We start from the raw sequence: 18,478 nt of genomic DNA on the forward strand, positions 1-18,478 counted from the left end.
TTTGCTGTGTTTCAGTTTATTTGTGAATCTGAAAGCCAAACATATTCTTCAATGGTTTAAATTAATGTAACAAGTGTTATCTAACTAGCCATTTTTTTTTCTAAATTAGTTTGGTACATTTCATTTAAATGTTTTTAACCTCCAAATACTCATATGCACACTAGGTGGCACTATTACACAATAAAAGTGTGAACCTATTGACATTCATGCAAGGTACACATGAACCTCAACTTTTTATTTTCTTTATATCTCTATCTGGAGAATATATTTCTATGTTGAAGAACTTCCTTCGCCACATATGTATGCTATTCTTTCAGGCTCCATCATTTTATGTTTAAATTGGCTATAAAACGCCACTGGCGAAAGATGTGAAAACCCACAAACCTACTATATCGTGGAAATGCACTCACTTTCTAATAGACCTTGTCCTGCTGCTTCACCTCTGTTCGATTCCCTGTATGGCCAATATAACAATATGGGCAGCAATACCAATGCAGCAGTCAGTCCCACACAGGAGTGTAGGTTCAAGGGTGACTGGGAGGTGGGAGGGGAAGGGGGGAGGGGGAGGGGTTGAGGTGTGACACCCTCAAATACATCCATTCTTGGCTTGGTAGTTGGGTCTCTAGATCCTAAGTTGTGTCTGTCATGTCTGTGTTGGTTTTTCTTGACATTCCTGTTTTGCTCACAGGTTTTAACTTGTTCATTGTTTGGATTGGGAACTTAAATGTATTGACTTGTTTACTAAAAAAAATCAGTATTCTGTATCCATAGAAGTAATCATTGAATGGGTGAAATTGATTGCTGTTTGGAATTCCACCAACATTGGCTGTAGTAGGCTTGAAAAGCCGGGCAAGCCTGAGCTTCCAGGCATACTACTGGCAATCAAACACCCCAAAGATGATGGGACGAATGCTTACAAATTTTCTAACCACTAGAAAGCACTTGTGGTAGCATTCCATCCCATTGTTTTTTCACCCACTGTGTCACTCTAGACTGAGACCCACCTAATGCAAATCAGTACTGACCCAGTTCCTTATGGGAACAGTCCAATCCCATTCTTGGTCATTGTGCCATCATGCATCTCACTGCTTTCCTATTTAGGAAATGTCAGTGGATGAGGGAATCGTTAAGGTCTAGCATGATTTGTAATTTCCAACTTGGTCACGCTTTCTGGTATACGTCGAATAGAAATTTTACGGTTCTCTAAATGAATGTTTTAGTAGTAGATTTTGAGCAGGAGGAAGTGGATTTGTGGGACAGAATGCCATAAATCATGATTCTTTGAACCAGGATTTGTGTACTAAACCTGGAAACAGCCCATGGCGTTCTTGTTTGGGTTGTGAATTAACTTCAGCAAGCAGCATTTTTGCATAAAGAAATGCTCCTCTCCACATATATGACTGTAAGGGAATTAACTCAGCTTTGTATGGAGCGGAACTGTGGGGGTTTGAGAAGATGGAAGGTTTGCTGACTACAGAGTATACGTTTCTGAGGGCCCTAGTCTCGCTTGCACAGAGCACTCCGCTCCACCCACTAAAGTTGGACATGGGGCGAGCCAGCATTGCTGAGAAGGCCAAGTTACGCCCTCTGTTACTCTGGCTCCACTTAAAATCAACCCCAGAGCTGTCTTCTTACGCGGCAACCCATCATGAAGTCCAGGCACTTGATCGATTCAAGAAGATCTCTTGGCTGCAGGAAGTGAAATCTTTGCTCACCGCCATAGGCCTAGTGGGCCTGTGGGAATGAAGGGATGGTGAAGGGCTGCTTACTAAGGAATTACTTAAGAAATACTATTGGCACTGGGTGGCCCAGTCCTCTGTTTCATATCCGTCTTGGGGCCGTTTAACCACTGAGTTCTTGGATTTAAACAGCTTTCCTCATACGAATCTTACTTGGATGCTATCACGATCCCTCTGGATAGGAAGCTGTTTATGCAATTTAGATTTCGCTTCCAGTGAATGCTCCCACAGCTTCCTGGTGTCCAACATCCAATGACCTACAATACTGCCCAGGCTGTCCCCATGCTGTGTAATCAATAGGTCATATATTTTTTACATATCTACTGTACAAAAGGCCGAGAGCCAAATGGTTAGTTCACATTTGCAAATCCTTTGGTATCCAGTGCCCTCTAGAGACGCTGCACATCTTAAAATCTGATGCTAGCTTAGTAGTAGTTTGCGCTGTAGCAAAGTTTCTTGGCACTATGTGGTCTATTAGAAGGCCTGTCCAGAACCTACAACATTAACACTTTGGACATTGCTAAAATACATTTTAACGTACCTTTTAACCCGTTTTTAAATCCATATATTTATTTATTGTTCTAATATGTATGTTATGATGTTACTGTTTCTACTACCTTACCACTAAGCAAACAACTAATTAACTGTCCCATGTGGGCCTTGTTGTTTTCTACTTTCTTGAGAGTGGCCCCCGTCACATTTTCCTGCTTCATTGCTCTGTGTCACTTGCACTTTTAGCATCAATTTTATCTAATTATTGATGTATCATCATTAAGTATTTAATAACTCTGTCTTGTCTGTACTTCTACTTTTATGGCAAAAAGAACGAATACAGTTTATGAATGACTGGCATGAAGGAATGCAGATATTAACTCACCTCCCTCTTTGTTTGAAACGCCTTTATTCTCACCAGCAGAAAGTAAGTATTATTTTCTCTTTTTTAATTTTTAGATGCTGCAACTCAAATTGATTAAATATGCATTTTGCATTTGTGAACACAAGCCAGGCTAGTAATTATCACGACCCGGTTACTTATGCCTGAACATCATAAATACTCAGAGACCCAGCTAGATTTTCTGTTATAAGCACACCATGAAGAGCAGTCATGATGGAGAAGGCACCCGCCCAGTACACAGCAGACACACAAAACTACCTCCGGGCCTGCCATCCGATTAACGCTTCCTTGTACCATCAGTAACAGAAAAACAGAAAAACAATAACAGCCAAAATATGGAACATCATCCCCAAGTAGTCATCCTTGACATTTTCATGAAAAAAACACGTACTCGAATGATAGCAAGGCCTGGCAGAACCAAAGGAGCTAGCATTGTTTTGGGCAAGTTGTACTCTATTGTGGCTGTTGTTCAGTTAATGGCATGGCATGGTGTGGAGTGGGATAGATTAGAGTTGAGTAGATGGGATAGAGTGGGTGGGGTAGTTTGGGGGAAAGGGCAGTGGTGTAGAGTGGGTGGATTATAGTAGGGTAGAATTGAATGGAGTGGGAGAGAATTGGGGTAGTTTGGAGTGGGGTAATTTGGGGTGGAGTGGGAGGGGTAGATTGTAGTGTTGTAGAGTGGGGTGGAATGGGATGGAGTGGGTTAGATTGGACTGATGTGGGGTACATTTGAGTGGCATTTGATAGAATAGAGAGAAGTGGAGTGGTGCAGATAGGGTAGAGTGGAATAGTGTGTGGTAGATTGTGGTAGAGCGGAGCGGGATAGATTGGAACGGAGTCGGATGGAGTGGAATTGAATAGAGTGGAGAGGAGCCGACATTGGAGTAGAGTGAGATAAATTGGGGAAGAGTGTAGTGTAGTGGGTTAGATTGGAGTGTAGTGTAGTGGGGTAGATTAGAGTGGAGAGGAGTGGGGTAGAATGAATGGATTAGAGTGGGGTAGATTGGGTGGATTAGCCTATGATAGATTGGAGTGGAGTGGGGTAGATTGGAGTGGGGTACATTGAAGAGGGACAATTGGATTGGGGTAGTTTAGAGTGGGGTAGATTAGAGTGGGGTATAGTGGGGTGGGGTAGATTGCTGTGGGTGGAGAGGGGTAGATTGGGGTAGAGAGGGGGGCGTTTGGAGTGGAGTAGATAGGGGTAAATTGAAGTGGGGTAGTTTGGGGTGGGGTAGATTGGGGAGGAGTAGATTGAAGTAGGGTAGATTGGGATGGAGTGGGTTGGATTGTAGTGGTGAGGGGTAGATTTCAGAAGTATGGTAGATTGAAGTGGAGTGCAGTAGATTGGAGTGTAGTGGGGTAGATTGGGTGGATTGGAGTGAGGTAGATTGGAGTGGACTGGGGCCCATTGTGGTAGATTGAGGTGAGGTAGATTGTGGAAGATCGGAGTGGGGTAGATTGTAGTGGAGTAGGGTAGGTTTTGGTTGAGTGGGATAGGCTGTGGTGAAGTGGGTCGATTGGAATGGAGTGGGGTATATTGGAGTAGAGAGGAGTTGGATAGATTGCATTGGAGTTTGGAATGGAGTGTGGTAAATGGTCTGGGGTAGATTGGAGTGGAGTAGAGTGGAGTTAGGTACATTGGAGAGTAGTTGGGTAGTTTGTAGTGGAGTGGGTTTGATTGGGGTAAATTGGAGTGGGGTACATCGGAGTGAATTGGAATGGGGTAAACTGGGTAGATTGGAGCAGAGTGGTGTAGATTTGAGTGGAATAGATCGGTGTAGATTGTAGCGAGTAGAGTGGAGTGGCGTGTTGTTGTTGAGTGGGGTAGATCAGAGTGGATTGGAGTGGGATAGACTGGGTAGAGTGGAGCAGAGTGGCGTAGATTTGAGTGGAGTAGATTGGGGTAGATTGTAGCGAGTGGAGTGGCGTGTTGTTGTGAAGTGAGAGGGGTAGACTGTAGTCGAGTTGAGGCGATGCATGTCAGAGCATGTGTTAGAGTGGAGAGGTGCAGAGTGGAGTGGAGTGACGTAGAATGGAGTGGCGTAGCATAGAGTGAAGGGGAGTTGTGGAGTGTGGTGTGGAGTATGCATGGTGTAGTAGTGCACTGCCATTACAGACAACGCATTTTCAATTGAAATGACCATTATCTTTGCACCGAAATATGGTTTTACTGCACACAAATGGTAATGTGTGTGAATGTCATCACCTCGTGTATTGATATGTTTTGATCGTATTCAAATATATGTTTCCACCACACTTCAGAATTACATAAACATGTGCTTCGTTTGTACTAATTCTGATATATTCTGAAACATCAGCACAGTTTTTTTGTTTGTTGTGTGCTAGAAGTAAAAAACTTCCTACACTCTCTCCTCTTACATGGGTAGTCAGCAGGATTGTCACATAATTTTTCTAACTTTGAAGTCAGAGAAACAAAAGTAAACCCATATGTCCCTGGACAAGATTTAAAGGCCTGTTTACAGAAAGTGAGTTTTTGTAAGAATACAGTAAACAAGTTTTTGGCAACGGGAGGGATGAACTCAAGCTGGACAGCCTAAAATAAATAAAGCCAGCAAATTGAAAGCCAGAATATGTGAGTTAAAAACCACAAAGCCAATGGTAAGTAATGGGCAGAATGCATTTCTAGGTCAGCTTTCTGAATATCCCAAAGACCTCTTTAGCAAACCAGACAGCTGTTTTCTCTGGTGGGCTTTGACCAAAAAAGAAGACATTTTTGATGAATGTTTGAGATGAATGAGGATGCCTCCCCATAACCATGTGAATGGCATAACCCAACAAACTCAATCACCCAAAAAGACTGAGAAAGGCTTCATCAACACCTAAGTCACACAAGAAAGTGTGCCCAATACCTTGCACGATATCAGGGATCACAGTTGGGATGCACTAGGCACAACAAGACTTGCTTTACAGATATCTGCATCACAGCTATAGACTCACAAGCACATTCAAAAATCAAACATACCTGTCAAATGCTAACTGAGGCAATACTCAGCAGGCCTTTAAAGCCCTGTCTTGAGAATTCTTTGAATGCACCTCTTAGTATGCCTCCTGTGGCCCAGAAATAACAAGAACTTTTGATGTTGTTATTTTCTCTCTCATGAATAGGAATTCTAATTTAAATTCAAGTCAGCAAACTATTGGTTCTAAAACAGAGTTGCTACACCTGAAATATAGGGGATGGTATAAGAATGGCATTTTGAGAAATCTGACTTGGAGACATTTAAAATGTTTTGCAGAATTCATTGGAAGATCCTCCAGAAAGCAGTGGTCTACCAAAAGGATGCCTAGTACAGTACTCACCTAACAGCAACTCTACTGAATTAATTACAAATTTTCAATAAACCAGGATACCAGCCCAAGCAAAATGTGATCTACACCGCGTAAAGGCCTGAAGGCAACCTAACCTCATTGGTTTGCAAAATTTTGTGAACGACAAAGCAAAATATTACTAGCCAGTCACTGTCAACTGCCTTTCAAGTCACACCTCCTGTAATTACTACACCAGCAGAATAGTACACTTTACATCGCATGCGATTACAACGCAGTCGTTGAATGACCGCGTTGTTCCATCTCAGTACATTACAACGCAAGTCGTTACATCGACTTGCTCTAGGGGGCGCGCTGGACTTAGGAATAGTATAATTTACTATTCCAACTCCAGTGTGCGCAACAATAGGGAAGGTGTTAGAATTGTAAATTATACTATTCTTTATATCAGCCTGCCCCCTAGAGCAAGTCGATGTAACGACTTGCGTTGTAATGTACTGTGAAGTAACAACTCGGTCTTTGTAATGACCGCATTGTAATCGCATGCGTTGCAGCGCATGCAATGTAATGGTGGTTTCACCACCAGCATTCATATCTCTCTCTATGGCTAAATTCGAAATAGGCTTCCCAGCGCTGAGTAAAAGGTGCTGTCGGGAAAGAGGGGAGTTATCAGGGGAAGAGCCATGTTTTTAAACTTTTCCTAAAAATTAGTTCTTCTCTTAACTGTCACATATCTTTGGGTAAGGAGTTTCACATCCTGGGTGTGCGAAAGATTTTCCTCCCCATCTGGATCTCTTAATTCTTGTCATCTTCATGAGTAGGTCTGAGGAAGATCTCAGAGACCGACCTGGAACATATGGAGTAACAAGAGTTCTCAGTAGGGCAGGACCCTTGTTGTTCATAGCTTTGTGAGCTATACATAAATTTGATCCTGACTTTGAGCTGAAGCCAGTGCAGTACATTCAGTGAGGCTATCACTGACTCTTGTCTGGGAACACCACAGAGTATCCTGGCTGCGGCGTTTAGAATTACCTGTAGCCTGTTCACTACATATCTGGGTGAGCCTAGATAGAGGGAGTTGCCGTAGTCTAGCCGTGACACAGCCAAGGCCTGAACTACGGTTCTCCGTGTCTGTTCAGGGATAAGAGTTAAAATATTTGGAATCATGCGGAGAATCCCAAAACAGGTGGATGCCAGTTTTTTGGCTTGTATTTTCATGGAAAGACTGTGGTCTAGCCACATTCCCAGGTTTGCAATGCAAATTTTGGGAATAGGGGTACTGCCTGGTTCTGGAAGCCAGCTAATTATGTCCCTGGGCACGGAATTGTTTCCCAGGAACATCAGTTCTGTTTTGTCTCCATTCAGTGTTAGGCTAGACCTGGTCATCCATTCAGCAATTTTTTCCATGCAGGGTGCCAATTGGTTATGATTGGACCAAGGGCCCTTCATAACCGATAGTACCAGCTGGGTATCATCTGCGTTTGATGCGATGGATAGGCCAAAATTCTTCACTATGTTTGCCAGCGGTTGCATGTATAGATTAAATAAGGTGGGACTCAGGGCGGATCCCTGTAGGACTCCACATGATACCTGTTGGACTTATGAAAAATGCTTGTCTTCCATTATCTGGAATGATCTTTCATTCTAAGAATGAGGAGAGCCAGTTAAGGGCACGATTTCCAATGACTGCCTCCTTCAGCCTGAGGATTATGGTGTTATGATCAACAGAGTCAAACGCCGCACTAAGATCAAGAAGCAGGATTACGGCTACACCCCCCTGATCAAGGATTGCTTTTAGTTCTTCCATGACCACCAGCATGGCCAATTCTGTACTATGTTGTGGTCTGAAGCCCATTTGATGGTGTTGGTGCAACATCTCGTTTTCTTCCAGAAACGGGGACATGGTACGATTGACATGCTTTTCCACTAATCTTCAACTCTTGCTGAGATGTATAATGAATTTAAATATCACTCTTTTCTGGAGACTGAACTACATCATTATCTCTTTCACTTGATAGTAGGAAAATTGTATCACAACTAAAATGCGCCAGCCAGACACCTCCTAAATAAGCTCAATGTGGATATGAACAAACTGCCATGCTATCAACTTACCCCAAACCTCCAGACTGAGGCTAAATGTTAGAAAAACGGGTGACCAGGCAATTACAGTAAAACAATAAATACCTATCACTTCTATATAACTAGCAATCAGGATTTTAGCTTGCGAGGGCACAGACACCACCCTCATTAACATACGTCATAAACTACAGCTATCGCTTGAGGAATGTCAAGCATATATAAATATAAATACTACTCGACCTCTCAATTGCCTATTATACCATCTATCACGCTATCATTCAGAGACACCCATAAAAATAACTGTTCAGGATAGCATGTGTGGATTATATCATGCTCACGGGGTCACATCTTGTTATCACCACAAGTTTTGTTATTTAAAAAAAATACCTTGCATTTATTTGTTTCCCTAATTTTTTACCCTTATTTGTTACAGCTGTTATTTTACCATTTCTTTCATAAATACTTATTTTTAAGAGGGCTTGTAAACTGTACACTGGTAAAGAAATGCTTTGAATTTATGATCGTTACACAAAACTGCTCAATTTTACAACATCTCTTATGTGATGAAAACAGGGGGAAAGAAATTGATGAGAGAGGCTTGACACTGGCCTTCATGGACACACTCATGCTGGTGCTTCCATAAAGCAAGGTAAGACAACTGTCTTACAAGGCCCCACCTACTGGAGATGTAGGTGTACTACATAAGGCATTTTTCAGCAAACAATATACATACCACCATCTCTCAGCACCATCTCAGCCACCACCATCTGTCAGCAACATCTCAGCCACCACCATCTCTCAGCAGCATCTCAGCCGCCATCATCTCTCAGCAATATCTCAGCCTCCACCATCTCTCAGCACCATCTCAACTGCGCCACCATCTCTCAGCAGCATCTCAACTCCCGCCATCTCTCAGCACCATCTCAGCCGCCGCCATCTCTTAGCCCCATCTCAGCCACCGCTGTCTCTCAGCGCCATCTCAGCCGCCACCATCTGTCAGCACCATCTCAGTCGCCATCGTCTCTCAGCACCATCTCAGCCGCCACCATCTCTCAGCACCATCTCAGCTGCCACCATCTCTTAGCACCATCTCAGCTGCCACCGTATCTCACCACCACCTCAGCTGCCACCATATCCCAGCATTGATCTGTATTGTGCCTCCTGATGACCATCATCCACTGCCCTGCCCAATTCTCACCCGCCCCTAGCTTTCACCCTGTTCTGGGCCTGTCACACACTAATGTCATGGAGATGATGTGCGCTGGGAATCCTTATATTGTCCCTGCTGTACAAGCATTTTAGGGTGATACCAAGACCACCATTTACTGAGCTACAGAGAGAGTGAATCTTTATGTTAAACAACAATAACATTGAGAAGCAATATGATCCTCTCTGATTTACCTTATGTCCTTCGGGGCCATGTGGGCCCATCAGACCAGGTTGCCCGGACATTCCAGGTTCCCCTTTTGATCCCTAAAAAATTAAAAGTAGAAGTTAAAAATAACGAACCATTGTTTTTCTGCAGTACCTCTTGTTGAAAATAGTGCTTGACCATATTGACTCTGTCTCAAAGTAACACTAAGCATAGGTAATGGCAAGATAATAAGGGACTACAAAATAGCGTAGCAGAGCGTCAGATAGCATTGCATAAGATGAGAGCAGATATCATAACAGAACATGCTTTACAACGTTCATTTATTTTAAATGTGTTAGGTGTGTTATATCAGTTCCTTGTACCAGAGGCATCAGGAAGTATATTTAGTCTATTTTTGAAGCATAAGAGCTGAGTCAAAAATATTTTTTGAAATGTATAAATGTATTTATTAAAAGTTAGTTTCTAAATGTGAGAAGATTTCTTACTTTTTATAAATCTACCCATGAGGACCAATGGAATTGTAAGAAATGTATAGATCCTTATGAATGCTGCTCAGTCCCTATACCTACTCCAGAAGAACATCTGTGTGTAAAAGCTGGAAATTGAGAATTACATATACAACACCCTTTTCTTTGTTTTTTTCCTTCAGCTAGGGAATATATTTCCTTATGGCAAAAATATCTCCCCATACCTTTTTAAATATGGGATTGTTTGCTTCTCTTTTCTTCACCTGAAACAGACTTGCTCCAAGCGTATTTTGAAGTGCAATTATATGTGTGCCCAAAGTGGCAATGGTCATAAAAATGGATTGTGAGAACTCATGAAGTTAAGAGTTAATGAGTGTAACACATATTTTGCATGCTACCACATCCCCCATAACCCCACTTCCTCCCCCTAGCCCCCCTTATCCCCTTCCTATCTTTAACACTACACGTAGCACAGTATGCCATACAGTTTCTGCCATTGCCCTCAATTTTCTGACCTAAACGTACAGTGAACTTGATTTAAAGCATACTTATATTCTAATGCCTGACCACAGATATTTAAAAGCGCACCTTAAAGTATGCGATCATTATATAACTCAGCATCTCAGTATCAACCATATTATTGTGGCTACCAAGGGTGGAAATGAATAGAGCATCTCTGGTGATGAACTGAGGGATACCCTTACCCTGTTTTAACCACGGCTGGGCCTGTGTGTTACCTAAGGTTATATGACTCTTTGTCCAGTGTGTGTACATGTGCTGGCGGCTGTCTGTAGTAAATGTAGAAGCATACTCACTTTGTGTCCTGGAAGGCCTGGAGACCCGGGCAATCCGGCCTCACCTGCAACCCCCTAATTAGAGAAAGAGAGTTTAGAACATCACAAGATTTTCTGATGGCTGCTCATACAATTTGGGAGTGGACAACGTATGTTTGCGTGAAAACTTGTACACATAATAGTACCTTTGGGCCTTGAGGTCCTTCTGCTCCAGGGAGGCCCATCACTCCGTTATCTCCCTAAAAAACATAAACAAGGATGTTAGAACACATGTTATTTCAAAATCTATATTACACAGTATATATAGTTCTATATATATACCAGTACCATGTTTAGGCTGTGATATACGCTGAGAATCTAGGATTGGTACTGTTTAAACTGCTGTTTTTCTACCTGTGAGTGTCTGAAAATCTGTCCTAGTTTCCCCTGTACTGTGCTTAGGCCTACTGGTGCAACCCCCCCCGCCCCTCCGGCCCTCCCTCTGGGTCTCCTAAATGTTAAAAAGGCAAACCACACCCTCAGAGGCTAAGCAGAGTGTGTTTATGAGACTGTAGAATCTGTTTTAATGTTTAAAATGTGTTTGGAAAGTGTATGTAACCCTCGTTTCTGTCTAGAAAAAGAGATTTGTTGTCATGCATGAAAAGCAGTAATTAAGTGGCTTAGATTTGGATCTACTTGCCAGGTGAACCAGGACCAGCAAAGTGTGGACTAAGCCTGTCTGTATGCAAGGAGATTCTGATCTTCAGGAGCAGCTCACTGCCCCCTGGCCATCAGTCTGGGCTTTCCTGATTGGCCCTCTACCTCCCAAGTAAACCTTGAGTCCCCCCCCCCCCCCCCCACCTGCAGTATCCCTTAAGGTGTGTGCACGGCACCCGAAGCCGCCATCTTGTAGTCCCAGCCTCTCTGTGCCATACAGAGCCCAGTGAACAGACGACAGAGAAGGTGGTAAGAACACAGACTTGTGCTGTGTTTTTTAATCTTAAAACTGCTGTTTGTCCCTGGGGCTATAGTTTCTATTGGACTTAGGGCCTTGGGGTTTATTTCTGAGTGGCTGCTAGAACTAGGGCTGTGATTGGTTGCAAGGGCTTGGTCTCATATTGGTCGTAGGGCTTAGGGATAGTACTGTGATTGATTAGGGTTCCAATTGGCTGAAGGTGTCATCTGCCCACTAGGGCTATTTAAGCCTAGGGTTCAGGGCATCTCAGTCCAGGCATCGGTGCTTAGGGTAGAGAGGGCAATGGCAGTTGCCTGTTTGGTCCTGTTTGGGACTGGTCGGGCCTAGGGCCAGAATTGCTGCTCTTTTTACCAATTACTAGAAAGCACCTTAACCCATTCACATCCACAGACATATTAACACAATCACAGCAAATGCACTTTGCTCATTTACTACAAACATACACTAACCACAATTCATCATCTCAACAACTGCCAACAATCCCACAAACAACACTTATACACCCTTCTACCCCAACTACCACACAATGGCACCATCACTCACAGACAAAACACCACTCTATCCTATATCACTAACAAATCCACACATCGCCAACACAAACCAAATCCACATTATATGTAACTATATCCCATCCAAAAACACACTCCCTGCTCATGCAAAGCACCAGCTCTACCCTGTACTTACTCATAACAAACCCCTTTCTGTCACCATCACACCTATACTCAGCCTTCCATCATTTAATCCACCAACATCCTCTTTCTCTTTTCACCAAAAAAATACAACCCTTACACTCCACTCTACCATACTACCTCTTCCAGCGATCAAATCTAACACAACACTCTTAACTCTTGTCCATCCCCTCTCACACACCACTTGCACCCTTTTTCAGAACACATCACCACCCCTTTAACATTCAGCTTCCACTCACCAACAATACTTTATATTTAAATACTTCTCAGAAAACAACTACATCATCATCTCCTTTCACACCTCCTCAAAATCCAAACATAACACACACACCTGCACAACAAAATCTCACACACACACTACCTCATAATAATTTTCAGCACAAACTAGAAACATACACCACCCCTCCTGACTGCACAAATAATACACACCCTAAACCAGCTCTACTGCCAGCTTTCTCTCTTCCCCCACATCTAGCATATATACAGCAACACAGCAACTCTCATTCAACCGCATCTCATCCATTGGACAATTTAAAACCTTACAATATGACCCACATGCTGCACCACCATCCCTAACTCAGACACCTTCCACCCTAAACAAACGCAAACAAAATGAACAAAATGCCACTCTTCACAACTTTGCATCTCCATGTCTACTACACAACAAGACTACTATACAAAAACAACAATGCTCACCAACTCACTCTCAATCACCATCTCCACCACTACACAAGCAGACCCATCAAAATGCCTTCTTAGTCGGCTGGACGAAGAATACGATACAGAAAAGCTACAATATGGCTATCCTCATACAGCTAATACAAGCACAAAGGACACACCTGCTACAAGTCCACAAAATACTGCTATTCTTCTACAAAACAAAGTCTCACCATCACCAAAACACAATCTCTAAACTGTGGCCCAAGTAAGATTCTGGCAGCACCAGGGACTAGGTGAGGATAATAAAGTCTCACAGTGGTGCAGAAATGAGATTTTGAGGAGTAATCTAACATAGGCTAAAGGGGTAAGAAAAACACTGATAAAAGTTTGTACAATGATGAGGCTCAAATTTAGCCCCCTGTCCTTACAAATTGAGACCGAGAGGATGGAACTTAGGTCTCTGGGGAAAGAAATCTCGCAAGTTAAAGATCAAGAGTACCTAATGGGGAAAAAATCGGTATGTTTCATGGCTACTGTGTGGCAAAAGGAATTTAATTTCCCATACATTGATAGATTACCCTGTCGACGATTGAGAAGAGAAGTTTTAAAGCTGAGAATCGGTGTTAACCCTTGCTATTCCAATAATGAAGTAAAAAAGAGCAGTGATCGATAGTAAGGGGAAATGTTACTGCTCCATGGGGACAACATGTGATACCATACACATTTTATTGGATTGCCAACTGGTTATAGATATATGGAAATCATTTTTACGTCCGATTTTTAAAAAGTATAGTATAAAAAACAGGGCACAGTGAGCAGAACTTTTACCAGAAATTAGAGATTTGGATATAGCCTTTGCGATGGGAAGGTTTATGAAAAAAGTAAAATAATGTTTTGAATGTGAATAGTATCCCAAAGGGTGCCTGATTGCAGGATATGTGTAGGAAGCACAGCTGAAAATAGGATAAATGATCTTACCCTGTATTCGTATGATGTTGCGTTTAATGTTGTGCCTCAGGGAGAGCATGCAACAAGCTAAAGTAATTCGAAATACTCCCAATAATGAGTCTTTTTTTAACCTATGAAACGTATTTGGATAAATTTTTTGCTGGAAGTTAAGGAAGGAACAATTTTTAACGCATTAATTATGATGACGTTTTACTGTTTATTGTGTAATTTGTGATTTTGAAGCACTGTTTTTATGACGATTTTTATACGTTTAAGGACTGTATAGTCCAAATAAACTTTGTCTTTGAACTGAACTAAAATGTCTATTAATAACTGCTTGATCTCTCTCTAAAAACAAGCATCACATCTATGACATTCTCACTGACTCACAACCTGACTTACTGAATCATGGTTGGGAGATCGCATGGTTTCAGTGTTGCATGAAGCCATTCCTCTAGTCTATCAAACTATCACACAGAATCATATAGGCAAAAGAGGAGGTGGCCTAGCTGTTGTATTAAAGCAAACACTAAATATCACTAATGTCAACAACCTCTCCATACAAGGTTGTGAGGCCCTCTTCACCAGATGCAACCCTACACCATCTTCCTCCTGCTACTTCCTACTCCTTTACAGACCTCCACCTAGCATTGCAACATTCCCTGACACCCTTCTAGACACAGTTTCAAACCTGACAGCACTACACTCCAACATATGCATTATTGGTGACCTAACATTTGGTATGGGGCAAACCCAAAGTGCCCCATACAAAAATAATCTTTACTCACCTAGACGCTCTGAACCTACATCAGATCATTCACAAACCCAAAACCATAGCTGGGCACATCCTAAATGTCACTTTTAGAAATACAGAACTAGTTACCTTTCAAATGATTACTCAAGCACCCTGCCCACTGCTCATATAGCATTCTCTGGTGAGGGGAAAGGGGGGGATGCCCAAAGAGAAAAGGTACCCCTGGCTAATGAAAAGCTTAGTAATCATAATACTGTAAATTTTAAATCATCAACTCGAGTGTCCAAACTAACAATGTAGGAATTACTGAGTGCAAGTGTGATATCTCGCACCCAAAGCCCTCAGACCCTTTGGGCAAAGGAGACAATCGGGTTGGGGGCTGCTTGTTTCACTTAATTTCTTGGAACATAGCTGGTTTGTCAAGGAGGTTGGAGGATCCAGTATGGGTAAAATGTATTGAATCCTTCGATATTCTATGCTTCCAAGAAACTTGGTCTAGAGTGAACCACAGTCTGGATGGTTACTATATGTTTAATGTACATGCTGAACCCTCAAGGGCAGGAAGAGCTGAAGGTGGCCTCATCACAGCATTTTCGGTTAAACACAACCAATTAAAAATTGCCCTATTGGTGGATTGTCCATGGTATCAAATGTTTATGATTAAGGATCTATTTACAGTACCTTTGCTTTTAATAAATTGGTATTATAATATAATTGATGTAAATGATACCTTGGTCATTGATAAACTACAGGAAGAGATTGTAAAAGTGTCTAATATGGTTTTCCCCCTTTTTATTATTTGGTTAGGTGATTTTAACTGTGCTTTGTGTGAGTTTAGTGGGACCAGAGTGTGCGGCCTGATAGATTCGGGTGATCAATCCCTGGCCCACTTCACACACTCAAAACACGGGGATGCACTAAATAATATAGTTTTGATCAACGATCTATGTCTCCTGGATATGCCTAGTTTTTCTAAACCATTGGGTATACCCACCTTTCAGGGTTTAGGGGGTCGGGTGAGCACTATTGATTTTGCCTTGGTTTCTATCAGGTTTGTTCATATTGTTAAGGATTTTCAGATTGATGCAAATCCCGTAAGCGATCACAACCCCCTAATTGTGAGCTTTAATCCCGTTTGTGAGACAACACAACCGTTGGAACAACCAATAAAATATAGCCAGAATAGGGGGGTTACTTTAAGGTGGAACATGGTAGATGTAAGGCAATTAGAGGCGGATATTTTTAAGGAAAATAAGGTAGGCATAGAGGTTTGTTTAACGCCTACTAGTGAGCCAGATTTAATAATTAAAAAATTTGAGGCACTTCTAGATAATGTGGCCTCTCACCTTATAAAAACTGTGAGGAGGAATAAAGATAGTGGACCAAAATGATTTGACGCAGAATGTTCTGCTGCGCAAACAAGTCTATCGAAGGCTCTGCATCAGGTACCTCGGGATAGAGAGCTGGTCAGGAAATCTAGGAAGATGTATAAAGATGCGATTGATAGACGGAAATTAGAATTAAAAGCTAAGGCTTGGGACGATCTGGGGATAGCGGCAGACCTAAGGGATAGCACGCTCTTTTGGGAGGTAATTAACCGACCTTTTTTAAAAAGTGAGGCAAAAGCCGATATTTTAGTACATATACCGGGGGATCTATGGGTATCACATTACAGTAACATTTTTAATTCAAAAGAAGCACCTTTAAACTTTGATGAGGGGGCTGCGGAATTTAATTTGGAAACAGCCAAAACTTTTAGTCTTTCAATTACTCTCTCAGAGATAGAGACTGCCCTGAGGAAAGGTGCTCCTTTAAAGGCCCCTGGCCCTGATGCTGTACCGCTGGACCTTTTTAAACATAACTTAGAGGTGTGGGCTTCACTCTTATTAAATGTTTTTAGATCAATAGTGGTGGGGCGTATTCCAACTTCTTGGAAAGATGCGGTAGTTATACCGATTTTTAAAAAGGGAAATAAGGCGGATCCGCGCTGTTACGGGCCAATATCACTAATTGATGCGTCCTGTAAATTGATGGGGAGAGCGATATTGGCACGCCTTGAATCATGGGCAGAGTCAACAGGCATTATAGTGGACTCCCAGTATGGGTTCAGACGAGGTATGGGTACCACTGAGCAGTGCCTCAATTTGGCACTAATTATTGGCAAGTACATGGAGGCCAAGCGCAGTGTTATACACTTGGCCTTCAGGGACTTGTCCAGTGCTTTTGATACAGTATGGGATTTGAGGAACCGTTGGTCGTCTTGCTTCATAGACTCCATGCTGCCACAACAGTATCAATCAGGTTTGGTCGTGATGGTGAAAAGACAAAACCCATCCCATCCACCGAAGGTGTTCGTCAGGGACGTATTCTGGCCCCATTTTTATTCCTGGTTTACACCAACGGCTTAGAAAGTTTTTTGTAGGAGAGTAGGGTTGATTTTCCCCAGGCCAATGGAAGACGGATACCGTTGTTGTCTTATGCAGACGACACGGTCTTAATGACTCTAACTGCAAATGGCATGCAGACTTGTCTAAATGCCTCTGAGATCTTTATGGAGGGTTTAGATCTCAGGGTCAATTTCGCTAAATCATTCGCTATGTCCGGCGGTCCAAAGGGTGTAAGATCTCACAGGTACCTAGTGAACGATTCAGTTATTGCGAAAGTTGAAAATTTTAATTACCTGGGTAATCTATTTAACAGAAAGCTTAATTGGGACCCCCTAATAACTTATCGTGTGCAAAAGGCCACACAATCGATTGAGGCCCTTTTTCGCTTCTCTAGTAAACTGGGCCAAAAGCCAATTGCGCAACTAATTACCTTATATAAAGCTAAATGCCTCTCTGTTGCATTTGGGGCAGGGGTTTGGGGGACTCAAAATTGTAATAATATACGAGTTATGGAGAACAGATTTATTAAACATCTCTTATCTGTCCCATCTGGTACCTCAAATAGCTTCTGCCATGGGGAGGTGGGTATTGATTTTGTGAGTAACATTATTCATGTGTCCCCTTTGTTGTTATGGTCTAAAGTTTGGCGATCTGAAGATCTGAAATTGTCAAAGGAAATTCTACAAGATTGTCTTAAGCTTGACCATTCCATGAAGATCCCATGGTTGCTATATGTTAGGGATACATTCTACAAGATTGGGCTGGGATATTTATTCCAAAAGCCGGATATGATTGGCAAAGATTCTAAAATGATTATTAAAAATGCCTATCAATAAAGCCTAGGTATTTTGAGGGATAGTGAGCATGCAGTGTATAAGAGGGGTAAGCTGCAACACCAGTTTTACCTGTCAAATATTATGCACACCCAATGGCGTTTTTATTTGACGAGGTTTCGCCTTGGCACACTACACTTCCTGTTTGCTTTTCCAAAGCAGGGAGGGTGGTGTGAGAGGCTACTCCCTTGCCCCTGCAATGGTAGGGTTTCTCAAAATACTCTGCATCTTATCCTTTTCTGTGCTTTATATAGGGACCCAAGGAACCAGTTTATTAAACCTGTTTTATTATCACTTGGTTCCCGTTTTTATAAAGAAGGTTATGATCACTTACTGTCCCTTTCAACCCCAGTGATATGTAGCACAGTACTTGGCTTTATTAGAGTGGCCCTTGCTATTAGAAACCGTTACTGAATGGTACTCTTTCTGGTGTCATTGATAAAAAGACCATTATGTGGATATGACAATGAAAATCTACATGCAACTATGAAATGTCGAAATAGTTAAATTGTTTATCCTAAAAGAATTCTGACCCCAATATGTATTACGTACTGTGGAGTTCAAGATGATTTTCATGTTTTTTTAAAATGTTAAATGGACCTTTTAAATATATGT

General features: G+C 42.1%; 1 protein-coding gene across 1 annotated transcript in view; it reads right to left on the minus strand.

The window, feature by feature from the left end:
• Nucleotides 1–18,478, minus strand: part of LOC144828174 (uncharacterized) — a 418,953-nt gene that overhangs the window by 101,950 nt on the left and 298,525 nt on the right. The window contains exons 19-21 of the mRNA XM_078686271.1: nt 10,823–10,876; nt 10,659–10,712; nt 9,403–9,474 (exon numbers count right to left, since the gene is read on the minus strand). Coding sequence (XP_078542397.1) covers nt 9,403–9,474; nt 10,659–10,712; nt 10,823–10,876 — 180 coding nt within the window. The remainder of the gene's footprint in view (nt 1–9,402; nt 9,475–10,658; nt 10,713–10,822; nt 10,877–18,478) is intronic.

This window comes from Lissotriton helveticus, chromosome 4_1 (assembly GCF_964261635.1).
Source record: "Lissotriton helveticus chromosome 4_1, aLisHel1.1, whole genome shotgun sequence".
In the NCBI taxonomy this organism is placed as follows: Eukaryota; Metazoa; Chordata; class Amphibia; order Caudata; family Salamandridae; genus Lissotriton; species Lissotriton helveticus.